Consider the following 12,897-nt stretch of genomic DNA (forward strand, 5'->3'; position numbering starts at 1 on the left):
CATCTTTATATAATCTTCTTGGCAATAGTACTGTTTGCTGAGTTAACAAAAGCTAACTTTTATCCTTATGCATGCTTATGAAATTATAGCTTTTCTAATAACATTTATCTATCATTTGCACATAAATGTCATTTTGTGAAAAGTCCAATATAGATATGTCTGTCTTTTAAGCACTTATTGTTACCTTGTCAGTAACTACATAATTTGTATTTCCTCTCAAATAATGAAAACCCACCAGGCCATTCTTATCCATTTGCCTGAGATTTCTAAATCCACAAGATGGTTCTATCTTTGAATTTCAACACAGAATATTAAGCAAAAGATAATGAGATGTTTCACAGATGTTACCCTGGATCTAATCTATGTATTTTATTAGCATAAATCCATTTGTTTTTACCTAATCAGTATTCTCTTATTCATTTATTTCAAATAGCAAAATTGTTTTAGTCATCAAAGTGAAGTAGAAGCGACAGAAATACAGTGTGGCTCCCTATGACAAGCCAGCGCCTTCACCCCTCAACTGCTGTCAGCTGAGCTCATCTTAGCATTTTCATCTCTATTTTACACTTTTGTTTCTGTGTGTCTGTGTGTCTGTGTGTCTGTGTGTGGTCTTGACAACCTGACTGCAGGAGCTAGTCCTCTCCTTCTGCAGTATGGGTTCCCAAGACTGAATTCCAGTTGTCATCAGGACTGATTGGAATGACTTTACCCGCTAAGCCACCTCACTGAATTCACCTTAATTTTCTTAATAAGACATTGTATAACCTTTTGTTATAACAACATTTTTCTTTGGGTAAACCAAAGATACAACTGAAGCTTCCAGGTTTCTCTAAAGTTACATCTACATATATGGACGTTAAAAAAAAAAAACAAAAACAACAAACCCAGCATGCTTGCAACACAGGAACTTCTATTTTATGTTATTCTTCAATTTAAAAACCTACTATAGAAATTTAAATTTTATATTGAATTTTATTTTATATTACTTTTTATATTTAATATATTTTATATTTTACATAATTTATTTCACATTATATCTTCATATATCAATATTATTTTATATTTAATTTTTATTTTCTATAGATACCACTATCTATAGAAATTTTGGGGTTATTTATAGAATTGTAATTCTTCTATTAATATCATCTCTTTTATTTAAATGAATGCATTTCCCATAGGAATGTAACCATGATTAAATCAAAGACTACCATAAAAAAGTCTTAAATATGCCTCTTAAATGATTTGATATTTGGGTTATTAAGTTTATTCTCCAACTATGATAACTGTATAGTGTAACAGGAGAACATCTGGGAAAAGAATACAGTCCTTAAAATATGAACACTAGTATCCTCAATATGTCACAGCATCTTGCTGAGTTTATCACCCTACTGCAAAGAAAGAACTACTAGTCCATCTCAGAGATTCATTATATGAAAAACAAATGCAATAAACACATAGAGTTGCTAAGTTTAAATGCAATTAATATATAACAAAATAATGCATTTTATGCATGAAAATTGTCCTCATGAACATTTTTGTTCTTCATATGACTAAGCAACACAAAATTGCCAGCTGTCTCTGAAGATTTAAAGAGATCAAAAATGGAGATGGAGAAGTTCTTAGTTACGTATACTCTGTTTTAAAAGGACATACCACAGGGCTGTGGTGGCACACGCCTTTAATCCCAGCACTCGGGAGGCAGAGCCAGGTGGATTTTTGTGAGTTCGAGGCCAGCCTGGGCTACCAAGTGAATTCTAGGAAAGGCACAAAGCTACACAGAGAAACCCTGTCTCCAAAAAACAAACAAAAAACAAAAACAAACAGACAAAAAAAGGACATACCATGTATCAGTGGTAGGAAGGAAGGAAGAAGCAGAGACCTTTGAGTTAGCACAGAAGAAAACAGCATTCTTTTGTTGGTCTAGAGACCCATATCATTTAAATGTTACTTTGTAGTAGGTATGATCATATTAGTTTCCTATTGTTGCTCTAACAAATTACCACACACCTACTGGCTTAATATAAATTTATTATCTTCTATTTCTTTAAATCAGAAACCTCTCTGGGATAAAAATCACAATATGAGGAGGGGTGTGACATTTCTAGAAGCACCAAATGAATATCTACCTACTTGACCTAGTTTTAAATGGTCACCTACGTGCCTTGACTTATGAGCCTGTACTTTAACTTCAGTAGCAGCTGCAGGGTAGCTTGAAACTCTCCCCTCACCCACACCTGCCTACTCCTTAGACACAGAGCTCACTTCCATGGTCCAGGGTTATCTTTCAATGTTGTAATTACATCTGCAAAACTCTTCTAATCTTTTAAGGCATTGGCTTTATTGTACATCTATGAGATTAGAACGTGGGTATAATTTAGGCACTATTATTCTGCCCACCATAATAAAGTATTAGAAGCACATAGAGTTTGGATAATTTGATTAGTAAGGTTTTTAGAGTGTTTAGACTCTATTTAAAAAGTCAAATAAATAAAACATGCATTAAAATACAACAGAAGTATTAACATTAAGAAATCAGTCACAAAATAACCCTGATTCCTCTCTGGAGGCCTATTTATTGAGCCTGGAAGATTAGATGCTCTAGACAGAATGCAGCATTTAGAAGAAGTCCAAGGTCCTGTGATCACACCCTGACTGATCCTAAAAGGCAAGTGCTAAGAAAGCCCCTTTGGCAAGCACATGCCTCTCTAGGCAACTGGAAGTGGCTGATAATTTTATGTCCAGTACCCTGTGGCTGCTCTGGGCTTTGTTTTCTAAAGGGCTACAATGATCATTGGTTGGGGAATTATTGTAAGTTTCATCACAAAAAATAAAAATAAAATGAAATAATGTAAATACCCTATCACTATTTTTTGGAAGCAGAGGACGATCAAGCTCCTATCTTGTGATTCATTTCTCAGGAGCTTTTTCATGTGTGGCAATGACAAGTAAAGTCTTCACCAGCTCCTGCATTCATCTCAGTCGTGTGTATATGTGGTCAATCTGCTGTCACTCGGGGCCTTCCACAAGAGCTGTTCTAAAATGACCACAGAACTAAAGCACCTACAAGTTGCGCTAATAGGGAAGGTTAAGTTACACCTGGAGCAACTGACCAAATGATCTTGGTAGATAATAAAGTGAGGAAGATTACCACGGACACAGGGAGCACTTTATCAGTAGAAACATCAGCATTACCAGTTGTAAGAGGGGACAAGTTCCAGAAATAATTTCCTCCCTAGAGCTCCCATCAGAACTAAAGGAGCCATATTCATGCTGTTAAAGTTGTAGTATTGTTGACATCTCTTCCATAAACAGCATTAATTGTGAGAAAGAAAATTACCCAAATAGGAGATGTGTAAGATTTTTCAAACACCCTCCACTTTGCAACATCAGGAGTTGGTATGATACATACATATCAACATGGCTGAAGGGAGTAACTGCTAACATTTCTGGACACTCAACGAATGTCAAGTGTTACTTTCAGGGACCACACTAGGAACATCTTCCCTCATTGTCAGGAAGTAGAAGCTGAACTTAGGATAACTTCATGACTGCTATTTAATTGCTAACATTTAAATATGGAGTTTGACTCCAAACTCTTCTTTGTTTAGATCTACCTGTAACATTCTGCTAACATTTAAATATTGAGTTTGACTCAAACCCTTCTTTGTTTAGATCTACCTGCAACATTCCCGCTGTGGGGTCCAACCATGAAGAGAAATGTATCTATATATGACATACAACAGAGAAAAGAAATATGCTCTCGCTCGCTCTCTCTCTCTCTCTCTCTCTCTCTCTCTCTCTCTCTCTCTCTGTGTGTGTGTGTGTGTGTGTGTGTGTGTGTGTGTGTGTGTGTGTGTGTTACAGGTGGATGTTGGGAAATCTAGTTCAAAATTCACTTCAAAATGGATGTCTGGAAAAAACAGAACATGTGATTGGGCAGTAGAAACTGAATACCTTTCTGCCACCACAGAGATACTTAGAGAAAGTGAAGTATTCAATATAACCACAGTAGGGAATGTGGGCATAGAGGAACACTATTAGTTGAGTTCCCTGAATGAAAGTGGGAGGGAATTCCAAATTATGGTCTAGAAATAAAGGTTATGTGTGAATGGCAAGTACAGAGAACATACAGCTGAGTGAGGAATCAGACAGTGTGTGCTCACTGTTTCCAGAAGTCAGTGTCTCTGGAATTACAGACAGTGTACCATCAATTACTTGAGAACAAAAACATTTAAAAAAAAAAAAAAAAGAAAGAAAGAAAGAAAGAGAAAATGCTGAAAGTCAAGAAATGAACGATTAAGAACCAATGGTAAGGAAAATGAGAGGAGTAAAGATATTGTTTCAAACTAACTTGCAACATTTGTTTTTAAAGCAAAGTCATGGAAATGTGAAATAAAATCTGTCAAAAAGAATTCACCATTGCCAAAGCCCCAAATTGTCAGCCTTAATTGCCCTTGCTAGAAATGAAGTAAACGAGAACTCAGAACTGGCTAGCATGGAGTCCCCAGTGGTGTCCCTGCATAGGAGCAGACTATATTTTGTTATTTATAACTTGTTTTGACAATAAATCTAAGCCTCCTGAAAGAAATTTCATGCATTAAAACAACAAAGCATAAATTTGAAAAGAATAAGCACACAGGAAGTAAAATAAAACTCATACTGGAAATAAGTGATAAGCACAGGTGAACCATATGGTTTTGAAGACAACCTTTAATCCCTATTATTTTATAAGCCCCAGATTTATCTCTGGGCTTCCTATCAGTCAAGGGAATATATAAACAAGAGTTTGTTATATGAGCATCTCTCTTTTTTGTGAAAAAATTACTAAACATTTCCTTCAGAAATGGTTAGATTTTAGATCTCATATTTAAATACTAGAAAATATTAACTTTTAATTTAATAAGTTCAATATATCAGGAGTCCATCTCTGCAAAACTGAAAACATTAGTAAATATTCACAAAATCAAAATTTCAAATCCCATCTTTATTTAAAAAAATGTATTCTTTTGTTTTGTTACTTCTTCAGTAAGCTGTTTCTATATTATTACATCCCAGGATGCTATCTAAACTAAGAAGTAACTCATCTCTTCAGAATCTCAACTTTAGGAAGTCCTTCAAATATGTAAGACCATATATTAGAGATTGTTATATCCCTATTAGCACCACAACTACACTATTTTACAACAACTTACCAAATATTTGGTCTTTCCATATAGGCCTATCCACTAAGTATGTATCTGTGTGTGTGTGTGTGTGTGTATTTGTATGTACTGCCTAAGTTTTGAATTTGTTATGAGATTGGTACAAGCAAAAGATACTTTCAAAATAAAACTTTAAACTTTTGTTCAAATTATTTTCTTACAATACAGGAGTATATGCTAAAGTGTTATGTGATATAACCAGTTAACTTCACACTCAAAGGAACCTGGTGGAGTTATTGAGCATATGCTGGATTCTTCTTGCTCTTGGGTCTGATTACTGGCTTAAACTGACAGCCTTTCAAGCTATCTTCTTATTTTCCCATAGAAAATATATAGTTTAGTGCACATGCACTGTACAACAAGCATTTTAACTACAATTACTACTAATTTTTAAATTGGAAATAAAGTTCTATATTACACACCATCCAATCTGCCTAACACATGACGCTAAAATGATTTATGTTTATTTCCCAAAATCCAAAGCAGAAACACAAATTTGTCTTAATCTGATAGCTAAAATAAGTAAGTTAAGATAGAAGATAAATGCCAAGTAAGGTAACAAAAGTCACAAATTAAATCACTTGAATATTGACTTAACTCTTATGGAAATTTCCTGAAGTTAAGGAAACACAGGTTCATTTAGATCAGAATGGTGAGACTCTTTCTTTCAGATAAAGTCTAAGCACAAGGTTTTTGTGTCAGTTTAGACAGAGAAGCAGGAATGAAAAGACAAGGAAAGAAAGGAGTTTGTTTGATATGGTATTTGATATAAAAAGAAAACATGAGTTAAACATATAGCCAAGTCTTTATTGGATGTATATGAAAGTGGCATGTAGTCATGAATTCAAGAAAAGGAGATGTGTCTTCACAATTATACTTGATACATGAAAAATATATCTGTTTGGGGGAGTCAGAATGTAATTAATTTGTACTTATTTATTTATAAGTATCTTGAAAATGCACATGATGAAATAAGATAAACATTAATAAAAAGAAACAAGGGTGTAACTACTCAGTTCCTTATTGAGAAAATTACCTGCTGGGGAACTTCAAGGTTATCCATTATATCTAGAACAATCTGAATATACATTTCTAATTTCACAAAGGAAGTTACAGGATTTGGATGTGTTTAAGATGCTTGTGAACATATATATGTGTATTTGTATATATGCACACATAACTATAACCATATATGTGAATATGTATATTCTACCTATATTAGGTAATTTAGACAAACATACAACTCTGGTTAAGATTACCAGACACAAAACAATCTAAGGAGCATGGTAGATGCAATTGGCAGTCAGAAAGGTCTCCTCCACATATAGTTCTTTAGGGAAGTAAGGCAAGCTTTACAGTTATCCTTGGATTTTTAACTATATTATGCCCAGGAAGAAAAAGAGACTTCCAATCCTGTCTAATTTTCTGAAGAATGATGATGAAGTATGGACCATAGTTTAAAATACAGATATGATTAAGTAACTAATGGATTAAGTGCTCGGGAATGTCTTACTGTTAATCACAGATAGATTAAGCAATATGTAAGAAGACTCTGAAATTAATCTAAAGTTGAGATGATATTTCAGAGTACATAAAAATAACTAAGAAACAACTGAAGAATATATTTATTTTACTGAGAGGACATTACCTATTTTCTAGAATTCAAATATTGTGATAAGGCTTTGAAGATTTTCTTAATGAATACTTCAATTGTTGTAAGGAAGTTTTATGTGTTTGGTGGCTAAAAAGTACTATAATTATAAAGGTAACATATCTTGAGCACAGTTAGCCATTTGTATCTAGTTACCTAACTATTAAAGATATGTGTATGTCATATCCACCTAATACTGACTCTTAGAGGCATCATTCAATCATATTATTTTAGAGTTGAGAAAACATACAAAATAAACATAATAAAATTAAGAAAAATGTATTTATGTTTTAAATAGACTTTTACATTAAACATTAAGAAATACTTTTATTTTTCTTAACCTATATTGGATTTAGAGGAACATAAGGCATCTCAAATCAATTATTCACATGCTCATTAGAATGAAACACAATTTTCTGTTTTTCATGCAGAACAAAGAGATAATCATAAGTATTTCTGTGTTAACTTTGAAGATAGAAGTAAAATTTCACTCTAGGATTTTCAGTTTACTAATCTGTGAGTATTGTTAGGGGATAAAATACTTTATTGCTTCATTTATCAATCAGTCATTCATTTCATATTTATTACGAGAAATACATATAAAGACTCAATATTTTCTACATGAAATTTCTTGGAATTACATATATGTATGTATGTATACATATCTTTATACCTAGTTCTCTTTTGTACTTTAGGTTAATATCTCATGTTGCTATTAAACAGACATGACTTGAAGATAAAAAAATCTGTATAATTATTTTTAAATATGTTGAGACTTAAGTATAGTATATATTAGATAGTGAAATGTCTAACCTATATTACACAGGCATAGTTATAGCAAAAATTAAAAATAAAGTTTATTAAGCTAAAACGTAATTGTCTCTTTTCTACAACAGAATACAAAATATTCTTATTCTATAATTGTACTTTATTGAATGTTAAGGCAATGTCCAACATTTACATAGCTCTACTAACAACAAACATGGGATAAACAGAGAAACAGGGGTTAAAAGAGGAAAACTAACACCTCAGTCTATAGTTCTAGGGAAATGGAACCTTGGGAAGCTGAAATAATAGGCAACAGCCAATTTTACGTTATTCTAGACACTAAATTTGAAAATGTGTTATCATAAAAGATACTTATTTCAAAAACTATAAATAATTGTGTCTAATGAGTATATGATTGATGAGTTTGATATTTACATTGAGGGCATATGAATAAACTAATGTCAGTTCAGATATAACTTGAGAGCTATTGCTGAATATGAAAATATATACACATATTATTTTTAATTTGATGCTTTGAAACCTGTTGATCATGAGGGCAAGCACACATTCCTGGAGACAAGTGAGCTATTCAAAGGCAAGGAGTCTAGGGTCTAGAAAGTAGTGACTTAATTTGCCTTAGAGAAAAAGACATCCTGTCATGGAAAGAGAAATTCAACCAAATGAAGGTGTATCTCAACAACCTATAGTGACAGAGAAGGATGAGTATCAGTTTCCCATGCAGCAGCCCAGCTTGTGTGAGTGAGTGGTCAAACCTTAAAAAAGATACAAATTCCATGGTAAAATGTGAACAGAAAAAAAAGAGAGAAAGAAGATGGGTTTGTGAAGTACACATTAAAGCTACTTTACCCATTTCTAAATAGATCCTACATCATTTTAGTGAGCATTACCCAATGAAGCAAACTGATTGAAAACCATGTAAGTAAATTAACACACATAATGGAATTAGCTAAGTAAACTATAAAAATAGTATGCCATAGGTGTGCAGCTGTCCACTGAACAACCAGCGCTACCATGTGGATGGAAGGCTGGTGTCTGTCATCCACATTTGCACACTCAGTTTCTATGAGTTCAACCAGGCTTTGGGGCAACCAGAAGAGACACAGGGATATTCTTGACCAAATGGTAGAAATTTCCTCTTTAAACACTAGAGATTTTAGTTGGACATCATATGCTAATCTCCTTGGATAGAATTAAACTGTGTAATAATGATGAGATAGATCTGTCTCCTTTGATCCCAAGTATTGAGGTGTATATACTGCCACACAATATTCCAACTCAGGAAGGTTTTGGAGAAAGCCACAGAGATTATCAACACACTATGAAAAAAATGCCTGTAAGAAAACTGGAGCATTATAGGTTTACAAGAAGACATTTGGTAAGGAAGAAGAGAGGAGGAATTGTTTGCCCTGAGGAAAATGCTCCTGACACGGTGAGTTGTTGGGCACTGTAAGGGTTTGCTGAGGCTGCAGAAACTCCAATCCTTAGAATCTTTAAAGCAGGCAAGATTCAGACCTGCTGCTCAGGCTGACTGTGGGCTGTATTTTTCAGTCAGCCGGAACTGCCAAGTCCTTTTCTAGCCCTGTGAGCTTAATCGTAACTGTTAATGCAAACGGTGTAACATTTCTGGCTCCCTACATTAAGTTGGGTCTGTTACAGCAACACACATTTTAAAGTACATGAAAATATGAAGGAAGAGTTTGTCATTGGGAATCTTGGTGATGCATCTCAGTACTTATTCCTCTGGATTCCAGATTCCTTATGCAAATCACAGATGCTCTTAACCAAAGATGTTTCTAATACACAGTAGTTGTAAATAATTCACACTAATGAAGTATTAAGCTGTAATGGAAAGTGTGAAGTACAAAATACTTAGGCAAATTAAGCACTTCCTCTCTATGTCATGCAAACTGAAAATACTCTCTTAATATCAGAATAGAAAAGTTGTTCATTAAGTTTGGGTACTTGGTCCTTTACTGTGGTCTAAAACTGATTATATGTGTGTACATACTAAAACCATGCATGCACACACACATACATATACATACACATTTTCTTTAAACACATTTGAACCCTTAAAACATTAGTTATAATACTACTGTGAATTAATTGGCAAATATAGTAAGGCCTTTGATTCTGCACAACAATATTTGAACAGTTTACTAAGTTAAATAAAAGCAGTCAAATTTCAGGTTAAGATATTTTTAGGTAATACAACAAACAACCCCATTTGGAAGGTACTCATCCATTTCCTTCTAAACTAAAGAATCTAATTGAGCCTTGGACTTGACAATGCTTTGTAAAACAACACCTTTTCATCTTGCCAAGACAAACCACTTGAGGAGTTTAATTTTTTTTATAAAGCAGCTATAAAATGATTAAACTAATCTGAAAGTATGGCTTCACAAAAGCACATTATAAAACGTCACTCAAACTTTCTACACTACCCAAATCAGCAGATTCCTACTTAGACTAAGCCGGAGGGTCTACCTTCATCCCTGCAGTTAACTGTGCTCAGTAAATATTTGCATGCAAAAGACTACAGATCGAAATGACGAGAAACCTGTAAACACACACCCCTCTCTATAATTGTCACAAAGTGCATCTGCTGACATAGCTAAGGATAGTGCTTGCGCCCTAAGAGTCTAACCCACTCTATCAGGCAGGATGGCCTCTCTCCATGTCTCGTTTTGTTTTCATTTGGTTTTGAACATGTGTGGATAGGTGTGCGCGCGTCTGTGTGCACATTACCGGAGATGGAGATCCATTCTTGCAGAGGGGACCTCTGAAGACTCCCTTAATGCCCCTGTAGTGCCCATTGCTGAGATGTCTGGAACTGATGACCAGGTAACAAGCCATGTGTGTCCGGGCTGGAGGTGCAGTCTCAACTCCTCACTGGGCTACCAACAGGCTGGGAAATGCAGGCTGGCTTCTCAGCAGCAACAGTGACTGCCACCTCCCGAGTAGAAGAGTCCAGCAGCAATCGGAGATGCAGAGCCTGTGCGCCCCTGCTTCTCGACCTGCGCGTGGCTCTCGCTGCCCACAGTGGCTCAGACTGAGGTGGCGGAGGCAGCCCAGAACACTTAGGGGGCCTGGCAAACCAGTCCACATGCTGCTCTGACGAGGCGGCGCTCAAAGGCGGGCTGAAGATGTGCTTTTTAAAGGACAACTTCCTGAGTCCACCAGGGAATCAGAGTCCTCCGCTGCTTTCCCCCGCCCCCTGCTGTCGCTCCGGGTGCAGGCGGAATGGGGTGGGGACGCTCAGGTGCAAGCCGGCATCCTCCAGTCGCAGAGTCCCCAGGCTGAGCTGCAGGCTGCGGAACCCGGGATGCAGTGACTGCAGCCTGTGCAAAAGAGCGCGGTGCGGTTCCTCCGAGAGCCCAGGAGCTTCCCCTCTGCAGTGTCCGGGAGAGGGCGAGCGCTAGGAGTTGGAGATGTGGTGACTATGGCCGGGGACAGTGAGCGCCCAGCTAGGAGCTGTAGGCTTTGTAGGATTTGAATGCACGGGGAGGGAAGGAGAAAGGACAGCTGCCACACCGGACTCATTGCTCCGCCTTCTGGAACCCAGAGCACCAATCTTTTGGTTCTTCTGCCCAGCTTCTGAACCAACTTTCTAAGGGGCTTAGGGGGCGGGTATCCAGGATGACTCGGGAGGACCGAGGGAGCAGCAAGATAGCATTTCCTTTGGTGGCTTGCTGCCTGCACACCTCTAGGGCTCCCTGTATCGAGGCCACCTTGGCATAAGCAGAAGCTTCCCAGCCACCCGTAGGGGTGAGAGGTTCAGCCCAGGGTCCATCAGATGCGCTAGGTAGCCAGTGCATGGCCGAGAAAGGAACTTTTAGGTGGCAAACTTTCCGAAGGTGTAGAAACCAATGCTGAGGTTTATGTGAATATGTAAGTATGCACACATCTAGCTACAAAGGTTCACTTATGAAGAACCAAAACCATTCTCTGTCGATTAAGACGCAGATGTTTTGGGTGGTAGAGATCTTTGTTTTACCAATCCCTAATAATCACCCTCTTGAAGGTCTTTTGGTTAAGTGTAAATTAAGCCACTAGGGAGCGAACTGGACTGAAATAAAACATCTGTGCAAAAAAATAAAAATAAAATGAATCCTTTCAGGGGTAGGGGAAGGCATATGCGCTCTCTTGTACCACAAGCTAGCTCAGTGGAGTGTGCAATCCCTCTCTGCCCCATTCCGCCATCAGAGCCTGAGAGACTCTTCAAGCCTTGCTCATTCCCCTCTGGATTCCTTGAAACACTGCTATTGTAGCTACTGTTCTAGCTCCAGGTTTTAACTAGGGTTTCTCCTAGAGGTCACCGTCCTCTCTAAGAGAGTAATCATGCTCAGCTGACAGTTAGGACCTCTCACACAGGACAGAAATATATAAAAATAAAATGGTATTTGAATTTTTCCAGTTAAGGCAGCTCATAAATTAGGGAGGGAGAGTTCTATTATAACTTGTGTAGCTTCCTAATTAAAGACTGACTTTTGTTTATATTATCACATGATTTACTATCATGAATATTTTATTAAAGAACACTAAGATGTATGTGTCATCTTAAAACCTTTAGACAAATTTTAGTTGGGTATTTTGGTAGCTTTTGTGGATGCACTGCGAGTTCTTTAAGGGGTGAGAGGAATCTATTTCCTCTTAACCCTTGAACTAAAAAATGACTAAAACTTAGGTAATCCAGTGTAAACTTTCTAGTTAGCTTTTAACTATCTTGGTAATAACTTTGAACATCAAAATGAACTCAACACATTCATCCACTTTCCCCTTTGGACATATTTACCATAACCCTAACCGCATTTTAACTCCATGATACTTATTCAACTTAAAAGTGTAAAATGTTTTATGAACACATACTTTTCATATAAAAGTGTATATGCAAATACTGAAACTACAGAAACAGGTAAAAGCTTTAATCCTCATTGGAAGTTTTAAATGATACAATGTGGCTTAGTTTGCAGCTACGTTTTGCTCTTGATAAATGGAAACCACAAACAGCCTTCAGGAGCGAAGTGTAAGCATCCTACACCGAATTGCAAAGATAAATAATGTCACCTCCTGTGAACACATTCCAATGATGCAGTGTTTTATTTATTAAGCAAATATATTTCCTAATAATCTGTAATGAGTTTAAGAATAAAAAATATTTTCTAAAAGTACTAGTGAGCTATAGACTATAAAATCAAATATTACATCATATCATATCATGTTTTATTCAAAGTACTTGTTACTTTTCAGATATTC

The 12,897-nt window shown here is 36.3% G+C and overlaps 1 protein-coding gene across 1 annotated transcript in view; it reads right to left on the reverse strand.

Annotated features, from left to right (window-relative positions):
* The window catches only part of Znf804b (zinc finger protein 804B), a 523,478-nt gene extending 512,589 nt beyond the window's left edge, over positions 1-10,889 (reverse strand). The window contains exon 1 of the mRNA XM_036180228.1: positions 10,390-10,889. Within this exon, the coding sequence (XP_036036121.1) occupies positions 10,390-10,497 (108 nt within the window). The 5' untranslated portion in view covers positions 10,498-10,889. The remainder of the gene's footprint in view (positions 1-10,389) is intronic.
* Positions 10,890-12,897: the final 2,008 nt, after the last annotated feature.

Source organism: Onychomys torridus, chromosome 3 (genome assembly GCF_903995425.1).
Source record: "Onychomys torridus chromosome 3, mOncTor1.1, whole genome shotgun sequence".
Classification (NCBI taxonomy): domain Eukaryota; kingdom Metazoa; phylum Chordata; class Mammalia; order Rodentia; family Cricetidae; genus Onychomys; species Onychomys torridus.